The sequence below is a fragment of the Bombus fervidus genome, chromosome 17 (assembly GCF_041682495.2).
Source record: "Bombus fervidus isolate BK054 chromosome 17, iyBomFerv1, whole genome shotgun sequence".
NCBI lineage: Eukaryota > Metazoa > Arthropoda > Insecta > Hymenoptera > Apidae > Bombus > Bombus fervidus.
This window is the reverse complement of record NC_091533.1, coordinates 3,609,974-3,631,565: the sequence shown is the minus strand read 5'-3', so window position 1 is coordinate 3,631,565 and position 21,592 is coordinate 3,609,974. Positions and strand designations below refer to the sequence as shown.

The 21,592-nt window shown below is 45.3% G+C and overlaps 1 protein-coding gene and 1 long non-coding RNA gene across 3 annotated transcripts in view; one reads left to right on the top strand and one right to left on the bottom strand.

The window, feature by feature from the left end:
* Positions 1-1,590: 1,590 nt before the first annotated feature.
* Positions 1,591-2,251, bottom strand: LOC139996343 (uncharacterized). Its single transcript, XR_011802203.1, has 2 exons — positions 1,950-2,251; positions 1,591-1,863 (listed from the first exon to the last, which is right to left on the bottom strand). It is a non-coding gene; the product is annotated as an uncharacterized lncRNA (long non-coding RNA).
* Positions 2,252-4,365: 2,114 nt separating this feature from the next.
* The window catches only part of LOC139996331 (interleukin-1 receptor accessory protein-like 1-B), a 128,480-nt gene continuing 111,253 nt past the window's right edge, over positions 4,366-21,592 (top strand). The window contains exon 1 of one of the 2 annotated variants that reach the window (XM_072020657.1): positions 4,366-5,357. In XM_072020657.1, the coding sequence (XP_071876758.1) occupies positions 5,140-5,357 (218 nt within the window). In that variant the 5' untranslated portion in view covers positions 4,366-5,139. The remainder of the gene's footprint in view (positions 5,358-21,592) is intronic. The other variant, XM_072020656.1, reaches the window with a different exon arrangement.

Sequence of the window (21,592 nt, the reverse complement as noted above, 5' to 3'; positions counted from 1 at the left end):
GTTACGAAAAAAAAAAAAAAAGAAAAAAAAATAGATTTTCGTGAAGCAAAATATTTAAAATAGTAGAGGACCATATTATTGTGTCCTTGAATATGAATGTTGTTTTCGGGTTACAAGGTCTAGAAACAAAAGAGTTCTAGGTTTTTATTGCTGTTTCTTGTAACTTTCAACTAGAGTTACATACCAAGGTTAATTGTTTGGTAGTGTCCTTTGCTATAAATGTATCAACGTGCTCCCTAACGACTCCTACTGTAATGTAACACTGCAAGAGTGAGGATCTGGATCAGTATACACTATACCTGTACTTATACTTACTTCGATATATATTTCTATTAGAAATTTATCCACGCGTTCCTCAATCAGATAACTTTAACAAAAACTAATTAAGCAATATGATTCACGTTGATAGGTAAAACGTCGATAACTTTGTCTCTGATCTGTCACGGTGTATCTTTTCCAAGAAGGACGATGATGTAATTGAGATTAACTATAACGTTATTAGTACATTATACGACTAAATAATAGGGTGAACCGTTTGCAAATGGGCACACGCACGATTCGCACCGTAATGGACCGTTCAGTCCTACTCTGTCGTTTTCTTTTTTTTTTTCTTCTTCTTTTTGTTAAAAACTGAGAGGAAACACCTCGCACCGGAGGAATAAAAGAAAATCAATTGATAATTAAATCGGTAAAGCTGTATAAATTGTCGAGAACCGTCATGTCTCGACGTGCAATCTGAAATTGAAGTTGACGTCGTACTAGCGTCGTCGTAGCGAGAAAATTAACGTTCTATCAAACTCTGCCTACATCCGTGTGCTCTTTCGATCGTTGAAACCCGTTTTAATAGAGTCGTGTCGTGCAGACAAAACAAAGATGTTTGCCGCGATATTCCCGTGAGCGAAAAGCTTCGGGATCGTAAACGATCGAAGAAAATAGGCGAACCTGAATTCTGCCAGAAATAGGTTTGAAACTTAATTCCCGTGGTACACGGTGTAGCGCGGAAAAATGGCGAGGAAAAACGGAGCGGTTCGAAGAAAACCAGTTGAATTGGAACGCGAAATAAGCGGCGGAACAGACAGCTGACAATTACAGTAGTCGAATAAGCGAGACGGCTTCCTTCGAGGGACACCTGTGAATCTCACGAAAGTAAAAACGACCCGCACCGTCTAAGGACTAATCTCGTAACGGCGCGGCGACTTCTTTTTTCACAACAGACGGCCGCTTGACACCCGGTATGTGCAGGCCAGGAACGCTTGTAAGTGGCGTGTGTGCCGTGTAATTACGAATTCTCGGTAAAGCGAGGAAAACGGCCAACATACCGTGAGGCGTTTCTCATTTCCGTTGAAACGTCGATATAGCCGCGACAGATAGATATATACGAGGACAAAGGTTCGCGGTTGCCTCTCTGCCTTGCGTGAAAATGCTTTACCGGTTGTTAGAACGCGTGTCCGAACACCGCTAGGTAGTTTGTCGTTATTTAGATACAAGAACGATACGCGACTAAATCCAAGTACTTCGGTATATGTGAATAGGAAGTACAGCATACTCGCCTACAGGATATAAAATAGAATCTATAACATCGTGATTGGGTACTATGACCTTACGCGAGTTAACGTCGGTTACACGCAGCGTATGTTATACTGTTTTAATTGTACAAGATTTCAATAAAGCCTACCGGTCATATCTCCTTTCTCGGCTCTTTCGATGTCTCTTCTTAGAATGCGTATCGCCGTCTTAATCAGGAAACTCGTACTGCCTCTACGCTTGGATGCGCCTTAACACCATTAATTAAGGGGAGATTAATTTCGTTACGCACACCGTGATCTCGGAACTCTAATTGATAACACGACTGTTCTTTGAAGTCTGTTCAAGAGGGGTTTGCTTCTTGACAAATTTTACAGAACGACTACGAAAACCGTTCTATAGCCGTATAATTAAAGGAGTCTTACCTATATTTACAAACGAAATCCTTTCAAGTTTCTAGCTCATGGACTCCATCATATCGATATCACAGTAGTTCTATTATCGTACTCGATATCTTTGACGATAAGTGCATCGATCGATGATTCATTTCGAAATAAAGCCGATTACACGCGATATATTGTATTAAATGCTATGTTTTAATGTAACTGTTCCAACAAGATGATGTCAAGGGATCAAAATGGTCGATCCCACACGGTGACAACTTAGGCAGATTAATTTCGAAGGACGACAAACAACGCGTTGAACAATACCGGCTACGTAGTAGCACTCTTGGTTTGGAACTTGTTAAGAGACACGTAACTTTCGATGTTTACGACCTATAATTATTCTCCTTGAGACACGGCGTCGCAGAAACGAATTACGTTTTGCTCAAAGTAAACGAATAAGAATTAAGAATCGAAGAAATCTATCGGACAAAGTCCGACAACTTCCTCCGTTACGTTTTCGAATCGAAATGAAGTCGCGTTAATCGTTTTAACCGATTGCGATATACCGTAGGATAAAGGATTTATTTTTAAAGGTATAAATAAAAAACTGGTTCTACTAGGAAGACGACTTTCATCGTCGGCACGCATAAAAGTTTTTCCCATGTGTCGCGGTTGTACGCACGTAAATGCTGCGGGTCTGGCTACGATCATCCGGCATAATCGTTGCCACACGACACGAAACGACTGACCGCATACTCGAATTCGCAGAATGCAAGTCAGCGGCAGCCGCGTGTACACGAGTGAGCGTACGACGAACGTTGTACCCGCTGCTACCAAATCGTAGACGATAAGCAACGTAGTAACAAATTGAAACGTTCGAAACTGTGTAGAAATTATTAATAATTAAAATCTGTAGACATTGAGCGATAGAAGAATAATGTCTGATATTTTGTTTGTAAGTAAAATAACCGAAGGTTTTTTATCTCGTCCCGCGATCGTCGAATTATTTTCCTTAAATGCATATACCTTCGAGATGTTTAAGAAGTAACATTTTTTCCACGCATAACATTACTTATGGATATTTTGACATTTTTAAATAATTTTACACGGAATGAGTGTCTATCTACACCAAATCTGTCGGCCAGGACATACATGTTTGATCAAGCCCTAGCATTCTCAAGATGTTCCTTTGGATTAGTACATATACTGTAATTATTTATATTCATTCTTAGTTTACGCTTAAACGTTTATGTCTAGCTCTCCCTTACTTTGCTTCTCCTTTTTTGTACAAATACATACATACATTCGCGTTTATTTCCTGCCAAAGTGCTTATGCTATAAATAGATAAATATATAAGTAAGGATCGTAATTTTGCAAGATCGAAGCGAGCTTTCATGATTTTAAATATCACATCGACGTAAAAGTTTTGGAAGTAACTCATAGAAGTTAGCATGGGATGCATACAGGCGATCGTTAATATGCAGGAATTCGTTGAACAATATGGCACGTGCCAATTGCTTTCAAGAGAATCTTATCCGCAAAATTATCTGTTCGCGGCGTTGTTAAATACGTTTATTTGCAGTTTATCATATTCGTGGAAACCTGTACTCTAATCTAACTTCTTTCGTAATCAAATATCTGTCGGAGCGCCCTTTGAACGAACGAGTAGGGGGACTCTGTAAGCGCGCACTGGTTTGCCAAATATTTTATCGCATTACATAGAAAAATACGGACATTCTTTTATTACTTGTTTGTACGCGTGTACAGATGCACCCGCTATTCGAACCGTTTTACTTTTGAGCGTCGAGTAAAAGCAAAGCAAATAACGCGAGAGTCTCGCTCAAACGTATCCTCCTAACTTTCCAGACGTCTTCATTGGGAAATTTTATCGTCACGAGTCACAAGAAAACAATTATGGCATGTAAAGTACAACGCTTTTTTCTTTTACCTTGGGAATGCCTTCGATAATTTACGGATTTGTCATTTTCCCTCTAACGTAATCGTCGGTTTATCCGCTTCGATTAAATAGATTAGCAACGCGAAAATGAACGTAATGAACATTGTGTTAAATCGATCCTGAAACGCGAGTTTTGTAAGAGATGTATCGATTTATCGATTGCTTCGGAGAGCAGCGTCCTCTAGTTCCCACGGACGTATCTCGATTAAACGAAGTATCGATGAATAGAAGAGGCTTGTGTAAATTTGAGTTTAAACGTGTCGTAACATTCGCGTGGCATGTACGTAATGTAATCTTGAAAACTACTGAAACGCATATAGAAAAGGAAAAGCATGGGCTGTACCTTTTTGGGAGAAACACAACGGGCGGTTAGACGCGACCGTAGCACGGTCGGATAGTCGGTGTCCCGTCGAGGATGGCCGAAGAGAGCCGGATCGAACCGAACGGGCACGAGGCAACAGGCGGCTCGTTTTAAACCCGCGGCCCGTGGCCTACGGGGAGTTTTCAAAGCAGTGGGCTGGCAGTAAGCCGTCGGCTTTCACAGCGCGTGTTTCGCTCGTACGTTGTATATCGGTTGCTGAACGTAGATCTTGTTACGATCGTTCCTCTAGATTTCGATATTCAACGTTTTTCCTCTTCTAGGATACAGCACGGCGATACTACGATTTGTTACGATTTCCGAGTGCAGTCTCGTGATAGGTGTTGTTGACGTAGCATCGAGACGTTTGACGTAACGTTTCTGAATCTTATAATGCTTTACGAGAAACATTCGCGGGGTAAAGAGTATATACGCGTTGGTTGAAATTATCGGTAATCGTGCGGGGTTGAAAGATATTAGCTGTACGATTTTATCGAGAATAGAGTTGGTGTAAAAAAAGAATGGTTCTCACGGAAAGTGACTGAATGGTTGAACGATTTATCGGTTAAGAAGAAAAAGAGCGCGCGACGAAAGCCGTTTGAAACCAGCCAATAAACACGCAGTCTTCTCGAGTAGACGGAAGTTTACGTTTGACGACAAATATCGAACGAATCGGTTAAGATTGCCGGCGCGTGCTTAGTGACGAGAGTCCGTTGTATTTATCTTTGGACGTTAACGGTGCTGAAGTGAGAGATATCGGTTTTCTTTTGGGGAAAAGTCTGCCGTGGACCGTTGGGACTTAATTTTCAGCCTGGAATCTCGGTCATGGGGGTTCTCGGATTCGAAAATCACGGAATCTGAAACACTTTTCCCGGCTTAAATTGGTAAATTGGTTTTTCGTCGAGATCTGAAGATGACGACACCGGTCGAGCGAGGACTGCTTGTCCTGTCGCTCCTCACTGCGATCTGTCAGGGCAACGAACTCAAGGACTACTGTTCCAAGCACAAATTCGACAATTTACCACCCGGTGGCCTGAGGTTTACGAAGGAGGTGGTGACAACGGAGTACGCGAACATCGGAGCGTTCAAAGCGCTTCACTGTTGTCTACGAGGATACAGGAGTATCGAATGGTGAGTGTCGCTTTATTATCCTAATGTTAAGATTAAGAAGATGGTGTTAAAATAATGTTAATAAAATATGAAAATTGTGAAAAGAAAGAACACCGCGTATGCAGATTTGTCAGAGGGAGTGTAACCGATGAAAACACGAGCCGCGCGTGGAATCTCGAGCGAAGGTTAAACGATGCGTCTGGTCAAGTTGATTCGAGTCGTAATTAACGCATAGGTTACTCGACCTATTTCCATTTTCGAGCTTAACGTAGCTCCGCGTCGATGAGATACGAGAAACGCATAAAAAATCGTAGTCCCGCCGACGGAAGAAGCGTAACGGAATATCTATCCCATGATTTTACTTGGACGTCCCCTGGCTCTTCCGAGTCACGCTCTCAGGATTCGAATGACATTCCCGATATTCGCGTAGACTGATACAATTTCTTGCCACACTTTTTATTAAACTCGACGGATACCTGGAAGTGTGTCCACTGTTCGCTCTCGTTGATTTACTACATTTACGGAATATATATATGCATATTCTTTTCTTTTTTTGTTTAAACTATCATCAGAGGATTACGTTAAACCGGTTATTAGTCTGTCATAGAATACGCTTGATTTAAAACAAACATCGTCCTTGACAAAGTACACATCGGCTGAACAGAGAAACACAAAGAGGACTTGGTAAATGGTTTGCGAATAAACATTGGAAAGTCGGAGAGACGCGTTACTTTGTCCGCTAAAATGGCGTATGGTTTGTCAAAAGCGTAACAGGTTTCCAGTGAAAAGGGTATTCGCGTTGGAGATAATCGTAAAAAGGAGAGCGAAGAAGCGATCGGTTATTGGAATTGTCGGGGACGCGGCGTGGTGCGGCGTTGCGCGGCGCGATACGGTGTGGCGACGAGGCAAGCGAGTCACGTCACGTCACCCGGTAATAACGTTTCTGCGAAGCGCTTGTTTATTCCACGATAAATCTAGAAACGGTACGAAGTACGAGATGAAAATCGCTGTAGGGGGTCGCAGTTTGAGACGCGTTCGGCTGTCCCCTTCGTAACCGCAAGGCGAGCTAACAAAGACACGGTTCCGAGAAGAGACCTTCGAGGGGTCGACCGGCCGATTTGCCGAATCCCTTCCGCACCAGGAACTTTATTATTCCTGGGACAAAGTGGGATTTTAGCTCGGCTATTGTGCGCTGCGCGCGCGTTCTCGGTATACTCCTCCAGGTGTCAAACGGTATAGTTGTTGCGCGCATTCACCGGCCGGCCTCTGCTGCTCTCGAGAAGGAGAGGTTGTCGCGTCTGCTTCTCGAAAAGTCCGTGGGTTAACGGACGTGTGGCCATGCTCCCGCTCCCGCTCTCTGTCCACACCTGTTACGTCTCTATCGAGCGTGTCCATCTAAAGCATGCCGCTTTCCGACCATGAACACGCACGAAATTATGCGGATGTTCGTTCGCAGGTCGCCCAACTTTTTCTCTCTTTCTCCGATCCTTCCATCCATTCTGTCTAATCGATTTCAACGGGCCGCGTCGTCCTGTCTGTCTATTGTCTTTTCTACGTCTACAATATTTCCCTCTATTCTGATTCGTATCGTTTTTACGGATAATTCTCACGCGCATAACTCGAAGCGCATAGCCCTTCGATTTTTTACATTTCATTTCGTATGCTGCGGTGATTCTTGTCTGCGGTAGTTAAACGTCGGAAAATCTGATTACCAGTCGTTTCGCGTTCTCCGAAATACCGATTCTTAGATCGACGTGTTCGATGTGTGTCTGCTCAACGTTTCTGTAACTATGTACCTGTGCTGCTTTGTCTACCAGGCTTTCCGCCATCTTGAATGCACGAGTATACGAGCGGACAGTTTCGCGACGAACGAAACATCGCGGGTACGGATCGAAAATGACGCGCGACACCACCGGTTGCTTTCCTTTGTATCACGATTTCGGCGAAAATATTAAAAACCGTCGCTACGTTCTTCCCTTTACGATTCTTCTTTACGCTTCGCGTACTTGCAAACGGGCATTTCTTTCGGGCGTGTTCGCAGAGTACAAGGACGAAAACATTGACGTACGAGACAGCCATTTTGAAAAAAAAAAACAACTGCTCGTAGCCGTAATCGGCGAGAAGGAAAGAGAGAAGAGAAAGAAAGATAGCCAAGATTCCACTCCTTTTCCTGGGCTCCGACGTTTTTTCCGCTTTTTGCTTTTCCCCGTAAGCGATTTTCTCCCTTTCTTCTTCCGGCGCGTATCGCGTCGATGACGATTCCGAGAAAGAGGAACACACGAGGGTCCGAATAGAACAAGGGGCGAAATCGTCGATGCGTAAATGTCCGACCGATGCTTTTTATTAGCGGTCGAATTCATCCGTGGAACAAAGGATACGCGGAAGGCATAAATTAAACACCTCTCCTCTTGGTTCAGTCGCGATAGAGCTGCGCTTCGTCGTTCTTTTACATCTTAAATTTCCGTTTGTCCCCGTTATAGAATCGCAGAGAATTCGAATGAAACAGCAACGATTTATGCATTTGTAGAATTTCACAGCAGTCAACTCCATTCTTCAAAAGTGAAACGCGTCTATCGATACGACGTTTCGTCTTTCTGCCTCTCGGCTATTTACATATACGTTTGCACGAAATTATTTTCACCGTTCACGAGAAACTATCGGTATATTAGTATAAAACGTTGCATTGCAAACAATTTAGACTCGCGAGGATGCAGCGGCGTTATCAATGTTATATTGTATAGAGCGTATGGGGCTTCGCGGCGCGCACACGCCCTACAGGCGAACGTAAAGAACAAAGAATGAAATTCAAGCGAAATCGTTGATGCGCAAATGTTCTCGGTTGAACGTCCTCGATGCGCGTTTCACCGGTAGAAAGTGGCGTTGTAACTAGTGGCAACATCCGGCTACGTCTAACCGCGAAGGCGAACTCCTGAAACGTGGCCGCCGTTATATTTCGTATTTTATCTCGATTTAACGAGCGAGGAAGATGGTGCGACTGGCCATCGTGCGATTCGCGCATCTCGCGTTCCGAACCGGTGGCGATCGTCGACAAAAAACTGGAAACTACGTGCAACGCGGCGCACCGTTCGAACCACTGACCGACACGACGCGCGTGTCGTCACCTTAACGCACCACGTTTCTCGTCAAACGAAGCCAATTTTATACATATACGTATCCGTGGAGCGGCCAGCGAGTCGCGCGGAGGACTATCAGCAGAGATGGTTTGTTTGAATTTATGCTTGAAATATTCGGCGAACCGAGGCAGTGCGCGAAAAGGTCGGCTTAACGGACGTTACGAACGACCGCTGCGCGCTGGTCCAGGCAAATTCGATTTTTCCACGCACGGCGGTCTCGACGCGCTGCGACGAAATTTCAGCAACGATAATCGCCGGTTGGTGGCGTCGGCGAATTTTCGAGTATCGCCGAGCGACGGATAACGACAGCGGTAACGTGTACCGCTGCGAGCGAAGACGAGCAACGTAACGAAAAGTAATCCACTCTATGGTCGTAAGCGTGTTTTTTTAGCGGTGGTCGTTTCGTTCCGTTCGAACGGCACGCATACAGTTACCATGTATCCGGATAATGACGATAGCGTGCGGAACGCGAACGAGGACCGGTCGCGAGTGGCACCGGGGATACGCTTCCGATGTAACGGAAGTCGGTAATCGTTTTGCGGAAAGTCGTTTCCCAATTGTCAGAGACGTCTCCTTTTCGTGTGTTTTTCATCGTCACGCGATAGTTTGCGTGCATTTATGTTTCAGCCGAGGCGCGTTTCCTTTCGACTGTTATACCTATTCTTCGTATAGTAACGTTGCCCTGTCTTTCCTTTCGTGCCTCAGCGTCGAAGCTTTCCTTCTCGCTCCTTATTTGCGAATCCGGATCGAAGCTCGTAGCTAGAATTTTTCCAAGATTCGTAAGAGAAGGTGGCAAAGCGATGGTTGTTGAGAGATTGAAACGCGAAAAGGAAGGGCGACGAGAGGGAAGGATAGAAAAGAAATCGCAATTGCACGGACGTCGCATCCTGGGGAAAGTTGGAGGGCACGTATACGCGTCTGCGTTGGCTCGGAGGCCCTCGGGACTCGGATAATGACAAGGCCAGAGAAACAGAACTGTAATTTCACATCGGCAAAGGGAGGACGCACCATTCTTGCTGGCTTCTCTCGACTCTGCTCCTTCACGGAATTCGTTAAGACGATTTTCGAAGAGCGAGTATGTAATTCCTAGTATGGGACTGGTCGAAGCATAGCACCAAATTGACGACTGGCCAGTCTCTGCTGATTACGGTTCTCGAGCAACGTTGAATACAAACACGGATAGCTCGATGATTTTTTTGCTTGGTCCGGACTCCAGTCGACGACCACGGGACCAACGGACTCGTCCTTTCTTCCGTCCCGTTGCGTTCATCGCAACCGGCGAACGCCGTCGACCGTACACACACGTCGGTTACTTACTTATACCGTTGGTTGGAAAGAATCGGAGAAAGAGACGACAATTGTTCGCGTTTGACAAATTCGCGGAGGAAATTGTTCGTGGACGTGGAAACGGCGCGTCGAGTATTTCCTCGGATTTTCGACGACGCTGGAAGCGAAGCCTAAATTTCACGGTAGCGGAACGCGGAAAAAGTTTTTCGATCTAGAAACCGTAGCTTCGTCTATCCGCTTCGTTTCCCGTGGCGGTTTTTCTCAAAGTTTGAAAAGCGCGAGTCGAGTGGCGAGAGCGCAGAACGGTGGAAGCGAAGCGGCAGGCGACGAGAGGAGACGAATCGAGACGAGGGCGAATTTCCTCTTCTCTTCTCTTCTTCTGTCTCGGTTTCGTGTAATACGATCCGAGTGCATCGTGGCACGTGAACGCCGTGGCAATGCGATTGAATTTAAGGAAAGGCAAAAGATGCAGCAGCGCCAGTGTACGGTTGCGGGTGCCGAGAAAGGGGATCTTTGGAGCGGTGGCCGCGGTCTCCAGGCGTTATCGATGCAAATGCAACGGGTTGCATTTCGCAATGGAAGGTACACGCTGCAAGGCCGTCTCTATCTTCAGCAACGTTGCCGAGAGAAAAAGTTTTCCTCTGTTCGAGAACCCGTTTCCTTTTCGCTCGTTCGTTCGTTCGTTCGTTCGCTCGTTCGTTCGAGGTCACGAGAACGTTTTTCGTCGAATTCGATCGCGCGAAACTCTGCGGTCGGTCGAACAATGGGAAATCGTTGCGAAACATCGCTAGATCTTATCGCGGTACTTTTCAGTCGGAAAGCAGCGCGGTCCGCTCCTTGCGAAACACTCGTTGCGGTTTCCTGAAAAATTTGTATCATTGCGAAAAGCATAGGCACGGCCGCGCGAATCGTCGAATCGTAGCGTCACGTTACGCCAATTTTAGTGGGTAGGTACGCGTGGTTACGCGATTCGCATAGTCGGCATCGAGCGGGAGGCCTCGGAACGGAAGATTTCGTGGAATTATTTCTCTTCACCTTGGCGCACATCCGTCGCAATTTACGGCCGCATTGCGTCTCCGTTACGGGGAAAAGCACGTCAAAAGTTACTGCGCGGCTTCTCGGAAAACGTAGACAAGAGCCCCCCGTAGCCTCGAATTTCATTCTCGGTCAGCTTGCTCGTTCGACCGTTCGAGAATCGCGTTACACCGCGCGAGACCGATTAAACGAAGCGGCTCGCTTTAACACGCTTCTCGATTAACGGGACACGAAGGTGTCCTACTATGTGTCGTTATTATGCCTTTGCGTGTACGTAGAAATACCAGGCCGGGAAAGTTTATACCGGAAGCTGCCGTGGTTTTATTTGCTGTACAAATACGAGACGGTTGTTTGGAGAACGCGTTACGCGCGCTACGGTTTTTTCCAACGGCTTTTCAAATTTTCGATAAATCGCGTGGCTGGCTGGCAACGACGAACGAGCATCGATAACGCACCCCAACATTCCTGTACAACATTTCGTAACCCGAGGCTCTTTGTATTTTTATCTTCGCGTCCAACTGTCTCTCCTCTCGCTTAGATGCCGAGATACCGCCTACTATATTTACCGGTTGCGTGACCCGCGCTAACTCGTTACGTTGCACAAATTTCTATCCAATAACATCATTTCCAAGCTGCGGTATAATCGTTGGTTTTTCCAACCGCGCGTCGCATCGTTGGTGCACCTGCGCCAATCATTCTTGCGAATCAGCGATTCTTTTTTTTTCTCTTTGCTTTTTGCCAGTCGGCTTTTATCCTTGCAAGTAAAAGGCTAATTTCTTGCTTCCTTCCCTTGCTTTAATCTACCACCTGACGAGTAGAAATTATAGCGTTCGACTATCGAGAGTTTGATTTTCCCCGAGTCTTAGGAAAGCTTGGACGAGCGAGTACGAAAGTGGCACAACGATAAACAGAAGCGAGTCGGTCGAACCGTCGTCGTTTCGCTCGGAGTTCTTCGAGAAGAACGCGTTCTCGTTTGAACGGAAAATTCGGAAATTCAGCGACAGCGGAGAAATCGTGAGAAAGTGTCCTATGGCATCGCGTATAATGATACTCGACACAGAGGTACGAATACGCGATGGCAAGCTAAACGTGTACAGTAGACGGAGAGCCTAGACGCGCTCGACGGAGCTGCAAGAACGTAGGAGAACGGCAAGGTAAAAACGCGAAAGAGAAGCGCTTTCGTCATTCGCCGAGGTCGTACCTTTCCCGCGACTCGCTTCTACCGATCGACACTGCCGATTTCTCGTCGTTTGCCATTCTTTCTTGGAAGAAACTCGCGAAATCCAAGCTGCAGATCGATCGTGCATCGCGAAACGCCACCTTGTAAAATAAATTCGTCGAGGCTACGGTCGGTCGCCGGTTTCCTCGGTTCCATGGCTTGTCGTTGCTTCCGATCGGTCATCGGTGTTTCTCATCCCAAGATGTAATCGCGAACACGTTGAAGCGAGACAGGAGCGATTTGCAACTGCGATCGTTCATCGGCGAGGTTGCAGAAAAAGGCGAAAGAGAATGGTTTGAAAAAAGCAAACGAGAGATGGTTTTGTCGAGAGTAAATGGTTCGGGGTATTTGGTTAGGGCCTCGATATTGAAAACGTCGCGACGTAACGACGGATATCCATCGCCGCAAATATTTGAGGGAATCTCGTTTATTTTTCTACCGATACTTCCCTGTTTGCGTTTGCGAGAATCACGAGTCACGAGTTTGGATTCACCGTTACTCGAAGCAAAACACTCGGCGGATGCGTCACGCTTTGCTAATTACCTACCGACCACGAACAAGAACACCTGGAACGAACAATTTTCAAGAAAAATCCCATCCGCGCGGCACCGTTAAAAAGCAACGGAACAAACGATCCTATGTTTTCCTTACTAATTTCGTCATTCGTCAACGAATAGCAGACGCCGCCCACTCGTTGCGATTTTAGCGAAAATTCGTTCGGCGTTCTTTTTTCCCCTTTTTTTATCCGAGATTTTCCAGCGTTGTAAACCTTTTCTCCGTTAGTCTCATCGATCGGAAAATTCGTTAAGGCGATATAAATCTGGCCTCGATGAAATCGCCTCGCATTCCGCCGACAGAAAATTGCATTTGGGTTGCGTTTAATGACTGCTGGCTAAATACGTTCGAGTTTTTCGAAATCGGATATCACGCCGTATCATTCCGTTGATCAAAATATCGTCAGCTGGAAACGGTCGTCGTAGCGTTACAGAGTACGCGGCCTTTGAAAAATCACGTTCGGTCGTTGACAAAGCGGCTTTGTCAAATACATTTCGAGAATCGTTGCTAATAAGTAGGCCGGTGATGGATCGTTCCTAAACCACATCGCTTAATTCGAAGCTACACGGCGTCCATATTTACATATCGACTGAAAATGTATATTTGCCGATGGCACGATGGCGTGGTGACGCTGGCAGGGAAATGCGATCGGCTGCGGATGCAATTTGCATCTGGAATGTTTTCACGGGGATCAATGGACGAAAGAGAGAGAGAGAGAGAGAGAGAATCTTCGAAGAAGCCGATAATACACCTCTTCTTCGGGAGCTGCGTCTACCCGATCTTATGGATTCGAGCTCGTGACAATCGCGCGCTCGCGGACCATTTTGCCTTCGATAAGACGTCGTTCCGGTATCGTCTCGACGGACGTAAAGTGTCCGGTTCTCGAATACGACTGGGAAGCAGAGGAACGACAAAAGGAAAGGAGAGAAGGAAGGGAAAGGGAAAAGGAGAGAAGCGCGTGTGCGAGATGCCTTGCATGTTCCATGAATGTTACCGTTTACACGGGAATACATCTGTAGACAGGAACGCAGGTGCAACTTGCAGGAGGGAGACACGTGGAGTCGCTGGTCGAACCACTTTCTTCCTTATACACGCGATAAATTTCCATCTCGCTCGGGCCCTCGATGTCTGGCTGCCTCTTCCTCTCCTTTTTTCTATTCCTTCGCCCGGGTCTCTCGCTCTCTTCTTTGTCGGTCCCGTGTTTCTTAACGCAACTTTTTCGCTGCCCGGTTTCTCCTCGTATTCCACCGTCCAGTTGCTTTCGCTTGCCGACCGACGAAAATCGCGATGAAGTTTCCCTCGCGAATGAAAAGAGAGAGAGGACGTTGACGAGGGAATTGCTATCGCGTGTGTTTCGAAAGAAAAATCGCGTCGCGATCATTTTGCACGGTCGACCTTTTCGAAGAGTATCGCTTTAGTAGTTTATTTCAGTTACTTATTTACTCATTACGCATACGGAAGAGACTTCACATTATGGTAGAAATAATCAGTGTGCAAATACATAAAGAAAGTGTATTAACAACAAGAATAGGTATAAAGAAAGAGATAAGAAAAACAGGTACGAAAGAAGTAAAACTGTTCTTGTCGAGGTTGACTGATGGAAGAACGAGTGGATGAATTTGTAATAGAAAAATATATTGAAATAAATAAAGGTATAAGTATATGCTGATCCTCGCTCTTGCAGTGTTACGATACGATAGAAGAAGCTATGATAGGAAGTAGGTTCATATATTTATAGCAAATGACATTACCAAAAAGTTAAGCTTGTAGCTGCAGCTGAAGGCTGCAAGAAACAACAATAGAAATCCACTTATAGCTCTTTTGTTTCTAGACCCCGTAATCCAAAATATAATTTATATTCAAGGGTACGATAATATGACCTCTGCTTATTTCGAATTTTTTTGTTTCACTAAATTCTATTCTTTTCGTAACAGCGGCCTCCAGGTCACTGATATACAAAAGTAAAGATGTAGAAGTAATTACTTGAACAGTTCTGTTCAAGTATTACAAGATTTTGTAAATTTCCCATCTGAATGTTCCGACGATGCCAGGAAAAAAGGCGTTATGCGAGACATCTGAAATCTGGTTAACTATATCCGAGCTAGAGGAATTTGAATTATTTGCGTAGAAGAAATATAGCTACATAATCCGGTAGACAACGTGGAACCGGTTGATCGCGTCGCGTCGACCGAGCTATACACACATATGCATACACACGTCGAAGCTATGCGCATTACGCATAGCTGTTAGTGCGAAATCTATAAATAGTTGGAGCGCATAGCGATCAGCGCGAACTGACGTTAGTTATTCGCGTCTTCTGCCTGTCGAGTGCCAGACGCGATCGATTTTTCCCTCCCGAGTTCATTCGTTTCTTTTTCATGATCGTGAAAGTAAACATCGCTGGCCGAGATTCCGCTCCGGGCCTGGCAGTCGATTCGCGTTAGGCTGCTTTCACACGGAGATACGCGTTTCGTAGTACACGTGTCGCGAGCTGCGTACCGTCTGAATATCGTCGTTCATTTCCACGTTTCGCCTTCGTAGGGAAAGTTTCCAAGATACAGGAAATATCGATATCATCGATGCTGTGTCTCGCGAGACTCGTCCTGCGAACGCTTTCATCGGTGCATATGCACTTTCAATATCTTGGTGTGAGAGCTGCCTCGGTTTAATTTTAGTCGCGGAATTGGTGCGTCGTCCGCGAATAGTCCAGACAGATGATATCAGTTTTGGTAAAGGGAAATCAAAGTTGGAGGTAATGGAGGATGGAAACGCGACGAGCGCAGGGAGAGAGAGAGAGAATGGTCGGTCCGTTTGCATGAGTCATCCTTCGTTTCACTCTGTCCATTGTTTCCACGATGCGATTCCTCGAACTCGTTTATGTAAATTTTCTTCGTTCCAAGAGGCGGAGTTGGCGTGGTAGATTGTTACTCTAATTAGCATCGAGTTTCGATATTGGGAGGGTGGGGTCGACAGTTTGTCGAGTTTTTCCAACTGTCGTCTAAATTGCGCCGATGCGATCACAAAAGTGTGTGGCGGTCGTATTTGCCGGAATTCAACGGAACTTACTTTTTCACTTTTTTCGAGTTATCGATGACGCGAGAGTAACGGCGTAATACGATCCGTAGAAGGCAAAGAATCGGGCCCGACGTTTTTCACACCTCCAGTTTGCCATTTCGTTCGGCAAGAGAAAACAAGTTCCTTTGTGACCGCACCAACCATTTCCTACGTTCTGCTTACTCTACCGTTTGGTTAAATTTCATACCGAAGTGGCCGCCGCGTACTAATTTGCGTTCCCGTTAATGCAACTTCCTTTTTAACTAAGGCGTTTCTCGGTAATTAAACGACGTCCCGCTGTAAAACGATGTTTCCTTGCTCGGTGGTCGCTTTTGGATCGTCGCGATCGACGACCGTTTAGGAAATGAAAGCTACCTTGGTTGAGACGATGCGAGGGGAGGATAACGAGAGCAGACGTATTTCGTTGAAGCGGATGCGTGGAAGGGGTCAGCCGATCGAACGAAACTGCTAAATTCCATCGCCCGTGTAACATCGGCGTTCGAGGTCCATGGTTAATCGGTACTTTGAATTTGAACGGGTGCACGCAGATGGGATTGAGAAAAAGGGAAGGCAAGCCGGAATTTGGAAATTCCAGGCAGTCTGGAGTTTGGAATCTTGTCCGGGTTCAAACAGGAGAGAGCAGGGTCCGGATCTAATCAGAGTTCGGAACAGTTACGGATGCAGGCTAGCTCGTGCAAATCGTCCGTAGCACGTAAATAGTTGGGATCTGCGGAGAGCTTCGCATTCTTCCGGTTTCCCGGTCGGAACATCGTTGCTCCTCGTTCTCGTATATCGGAACCACCTTTCGACCAAACGTGCTACAAAAGTTGCAAATTCCCAGGTCCCATTTTCCTATTGCTTCGTCGATGCGAATGGAGCGAAGACGACGATCGTCGAACGTCGATCGTCGATCGAGCTTCTCCCTCTGCTGTTTCTTGTCTCTTCGGTTAAATTCTACGTCGGTAATCGGATTTATTTATTTGATCGATCCGGTGGCAAAGGGTTGCTGTGCATCGAATTCGGGCAAGGCAGTTTGCCTATGGCGTTATTGTTGCTAACGTTGCAACGTGCATAACGTTGTTACGAAAACCTATCTAGCATTTCGCTAGAGCATGCACGTTTTAGCGGAGTCAAGAGACCTTATTCGCGTTCCGAGTTTACGTTCAGAAGCGAAACTCGGTCAGAAGAGTTTCCCTGTTCGCGGAACGTGGCGTGCTTTCGATATTCTGTTTCCAGAAAGTACACCTTCCCTGGAATCATTAAGTGAAAAAGTTGAAAAGTACCTCGCTAGAATTTTCTCGCTGACTTTCCAGATATACCAGGGAGAGGGATGCTTTTAAAAAATAAAATCGGCCAAGCGAGCCGATTTCCAAGCGTCGAACGTCGAGAACCGGAAATGTGGAAGAAAACGACACGAGGTGAATTAGGCAGCTATCTCGGCGAAAGCTCGGCTAATTAGGCGGAAGTCTGTCGAGATTTATGGTGGTCGTTCATGTTCGAAAACGGTGTTACGTGGATCTAGCGTAAAAGCAATCGTGATCGCTGTATGTGGAAAAGGTATGTGCTTGCCGATGCGATTGCACGCGCCCCGATCATGTATTGAGTTGGCAACTAAGTGATTGCGGAGTTTGTCATTAAGTGGTAATGACAACCAAATAGATGGTTTTCGATGAAAGCGCGCTACGCGTTCGTCGGGTTAAAGCGGGTGAAAAGCAGCGATTCAAAGGGTCATTAGCTGTGGAGAGTTTGCCGGTTCTTTGAGAACTCGCGGGAAACCTGCTGAAACATGGAGATATAGTCGAGACCGAGCGAAACAATAAAACGATCTCGACGACGCTTCACGCGGAGTCCGGTTGTAGTCTCGCGTGACAAGCCACGAACTCTGAGGTAAATGGCCTTTCGGCTCCCTTCCGAGGAGCTGGAAAGTCTTTATCGCGATGTTTGAAAGCAGTTGCGAGAAAATGTGGCTTCCGCGCCGAACGATCCCTCGTTCCAGCGATTTATTAACGCGCCGCCGCCGTCTACTAGAAAACCCATCGTCCTCGAAATTCGAACAGCAAGCAGAGTACTGGACTACTCGTGCTACGGTGATTTCGAGTCGCGTGTTTTACTCGCGTTCACGTTGCCCGCCGCAATCTTCGAACGATGTGGTCGAACTCCTGTCTCGTAACTCTTAACTCGGACGCAAACAATTCGATATCCTAAAAGGGGTTACCCGTGTCAGTTTGCTGGTCGGTACTTGCAGAATCCATTTCACTCTCGGTCCGTAGCAAATGGATATCGGTCGATGCTTTATGATTGAAATTCCAAGGTACGACTGGTTTAGGTACGGTACGAGTTTGCTTCTGCGATAGCAGACGTATATCTGCGCGGTGGGATGATCGTGCAACTTGCTTTCCGGAAACTTGAAACCATCGAGCAATTTCACGAGTTTCACGGTGCCTTTGCGACGGTTCGGGAATTTGTATATTACATGCGTATAGACGCGTATACGTCGATGAAAGAGATACTTTGGAAATTATGGCTGATTCGATTATTCGATCGGAATTCCATCGGAATATATTTGATCGTGCGACGGATAAGCGAGCGCCGTGGTGTTGCGTCTTTCGTGACTAGATCGCGTGTATCAACGACGATAAAAGATCTCGCTATGCCTATGTAATATAAATATATCGTTAGCCTAGATTGATAGAGGACGAGGGTCACGAGCGTCAGCCTTTTTACACCGAATAGTCGAGCGTCGAAAAGACTGACACGAATGCGAATTGGGTCTCCGCTGTTACGATTACGCACAGGCCGACGCTGACGAATCATCGATCGCGCGAATGGAATGCCGTACGCTCGAGTAAACAAAGTGAACGACGATCTTGGCAGAGTGTCCTTTCGAGCGGCCGCGTACGAAACTCGTCTCGAAATGTCAAATTGTTAAGGGGAAAGTATAAAACTGCGAGTAAACGATTCGTGGAATCTCGAGTAGCACGCGATCACGGGCTACACGTAGTTCGACTATCCAAAGGTTGATTACGCGTGCCTCGCTGCTTTTCACAAGTTCGCTACTCGCTCGAGAAGAGAAATCCGTCGAGTCAAGTCGGTGAAATTCTCGGCGATTCGATAACTCGCAACGAGCGATTCAACGCACGCGCCAATTTATCGTGTAAAAGTGGAATTTTATATCGTTATCGTGCGATAGACACGAATATTTACGAACAAAAGATAAACGTTGATCGCTTAAAGGCGTGTACAGTGGAACGAACAAAAGAACGTGGCTATTGGAAAGAGAGATCGGCTGGAAGACGCGAAGCGGAGGTGGAACGACGTTCATTTTCATGCGCCGAAACGCTCGTCGGGCGATTCTGCGTTGTGCGCGGACAAAGGAGATCGCGATTATGCACTCGTCACGTACTCTCTCCTCCGTACTTGTCTCGGAATGATAAATTCGCCAGCCATTGTCCCGTACCAGGAATCGCATCTTTTTCCGCGAACCCCTCAAAGGCTCCGAATCAAGGTGTTGGCTGATCGAAATGATTAATAGTCCTTTAGGCGACCGAACATTTCACGGAAAGAAGCGAGATTTTCAACGTCTTTCTCCGTCTCCGTCTCCGTCTCCGATCGAACGCGGAACACTGGCCTATTTCCGACTTGGGCCATCGTCTCCAAAAATCAACCGTTATACCCAGTAGTGGACAGTTAAGATAAGGAAAAGAGACGCGACGATGTTACATACACACTTACTTCCGATCAGTTACCGATCGGTTACCAGACCAAATATAGTAAATGTGGGTGTATGTGTGATTCCTTGGGAAAGCCGAGGCGAAAAGAGTCAAGCTGTACAAATGTGACAACACGCGAACAATAAAAATTTCTTTTCAAGCTATCGTACCCTGGTTGCAGCTCGTCTCGAGTATTGCTCCGTTATCTGGTTGACGCACTACTGTTACCTCGTTAACGATTTCGAACGTATACAACATAGTTACTTACGCCTAAGTGCTCGTGTTTCAGGCTGTTACGTGTCTCCTTTTGAACTTAGCGCATATCCTGTTTGTACAATTTTCTCAGCCAAGAATAGTACGTCGTGATTGCTGCATGAGTAAGAGACCGTGTCTATTAGAGGGCCGAGATATCCGAAAATTGAAACGCGACATAATTTCAGGACTATTCGCATCTCCTGTTCAACGCGAATATTCTCACATCTTTGCGAACGAGCGAGCGTCGCTGTGCACGAGAGGTATTGGCAGTCGAGAAAATATACACGTTCAACGTTTGCGTTATTCATTGTCGAGGCTTGTATTATTTTCATCGATATTTAGTTTCATTCGATTTAATTTCATTCAATAGTTAGATTCATTGTTAAACGGAGTTAGTTTCCACTGTCTGAACCACTGTCGTCGTCTTCTATTTTGTTAGGTTCAAAATAATATTCATTATCACTACTATCGCTATCGAACGTGTCGTTTCTGGAACTTTTAGCCATCGTGTATAAGGTATTATAAAAAATATATAAAGTATATAAAAAGCTTTCTGATTCATCTGGTAATGCCATTGAAAGATTGAAATTCGTTCTGACTCGACCATCATCCCGCATCGCGAGTTTACGTTAAACGCAAGATAAGATTTCTAAAGATCTATAATTTTCATGACATAGTACTCCTTAGTTTACTATACTCATGCGTAAATACGTATAAGATTATCGCTCAGAAAAATAGACATACGCCAGCCACTTCAAAATAACTGTCCGAAACTATGAACAGATTCTCAGATATCTAGACATATGGACGTGTACAGATTCTCCTTGGGATAAATAAAATGACATACATATGAGTCTTTTGGTTCTATGCCAAACGTATATGTGAGTTCCTCGGCCAAATTCATGGCTTGCACAGAACGCATATATATGCGGCGGTGGTTCGCAAAGGGTTAACACTTTGACTGCCACGTCGAAATCACATGTTTCGCTCAGGGCGTCACGGGAGTATTTTTACTATTCAAAACATATAATGGCAAAATAATAACAAATTGACGATGTAAAACAACATTCTTCCCCGATTGACTGTTTATCTTGTTGGTGATCACGGGTGACCGTTTATTTCAACAAACCATTCGCATTCGTTATTTCGTCGTAAGCAAAACGTCCGGAATATATCGTTGAAACGCGTAGAAAATATTAGTAAATAGTATTTGATCGTTCTACATATAATAGTAAGGTGGAGAGACAAGCGTGACATTTTTATGATTTCGACGAAACATTCGGCTGAAATGGTAGAGGTAAAAAAATTATGTTTGTGATAAATCAATGGTAGTGGTAGATTACACAGAGGAAAATGTGCCGTAGATTTGTCAGATCGAACGATAGCATATTCTACACCACATAGAAGAACCCTCAACTGGTATATAAAATTAGTTTTAGAGTTACTGTTAAATACATCAATTTCAAACGCGATGATACTCCATAAACAAGCAACAAGAACAGAAATCAAGGTATCAGATTTTAGAATGGCACTCGCAACGCTCCTTACACAGTGCCATTCATCAGAGCCGTCAAATATACTTATTCGACAAAGATCGCGACACGAAATGCAGAAGAAAGAAGGGCAAGCGTATCTGGCGCGAAAATTTTGCAGAGAGTGCTATAAAAAAAATGTTAAACAGTTAGGATCAAAAATTGCTAAGAATCGGACCAAAAAGGTGACCACCTATCGTCCAGATTGTATCGATGAGCCACATTTATGTTTGAAGTGTTTTAACACAGTGCACCGTTAGATGCAAGATTTGTCCTCATTTTTTTTGATGTTCTAATAAAAATGTTTAATCGTTCGATGGGGCACTTTTCGTTTCAAAGTATCTTCTATTTATCGTTTATATTCAAAATGCCCCAACTGTCAATTTTCGTACAATTTTTACAATTGTAAGAAGTTGAAGCGTTCTGGTCACCAATGAACACCGTGGCGTCACAGGAGAAACCGTGACCGGTCATA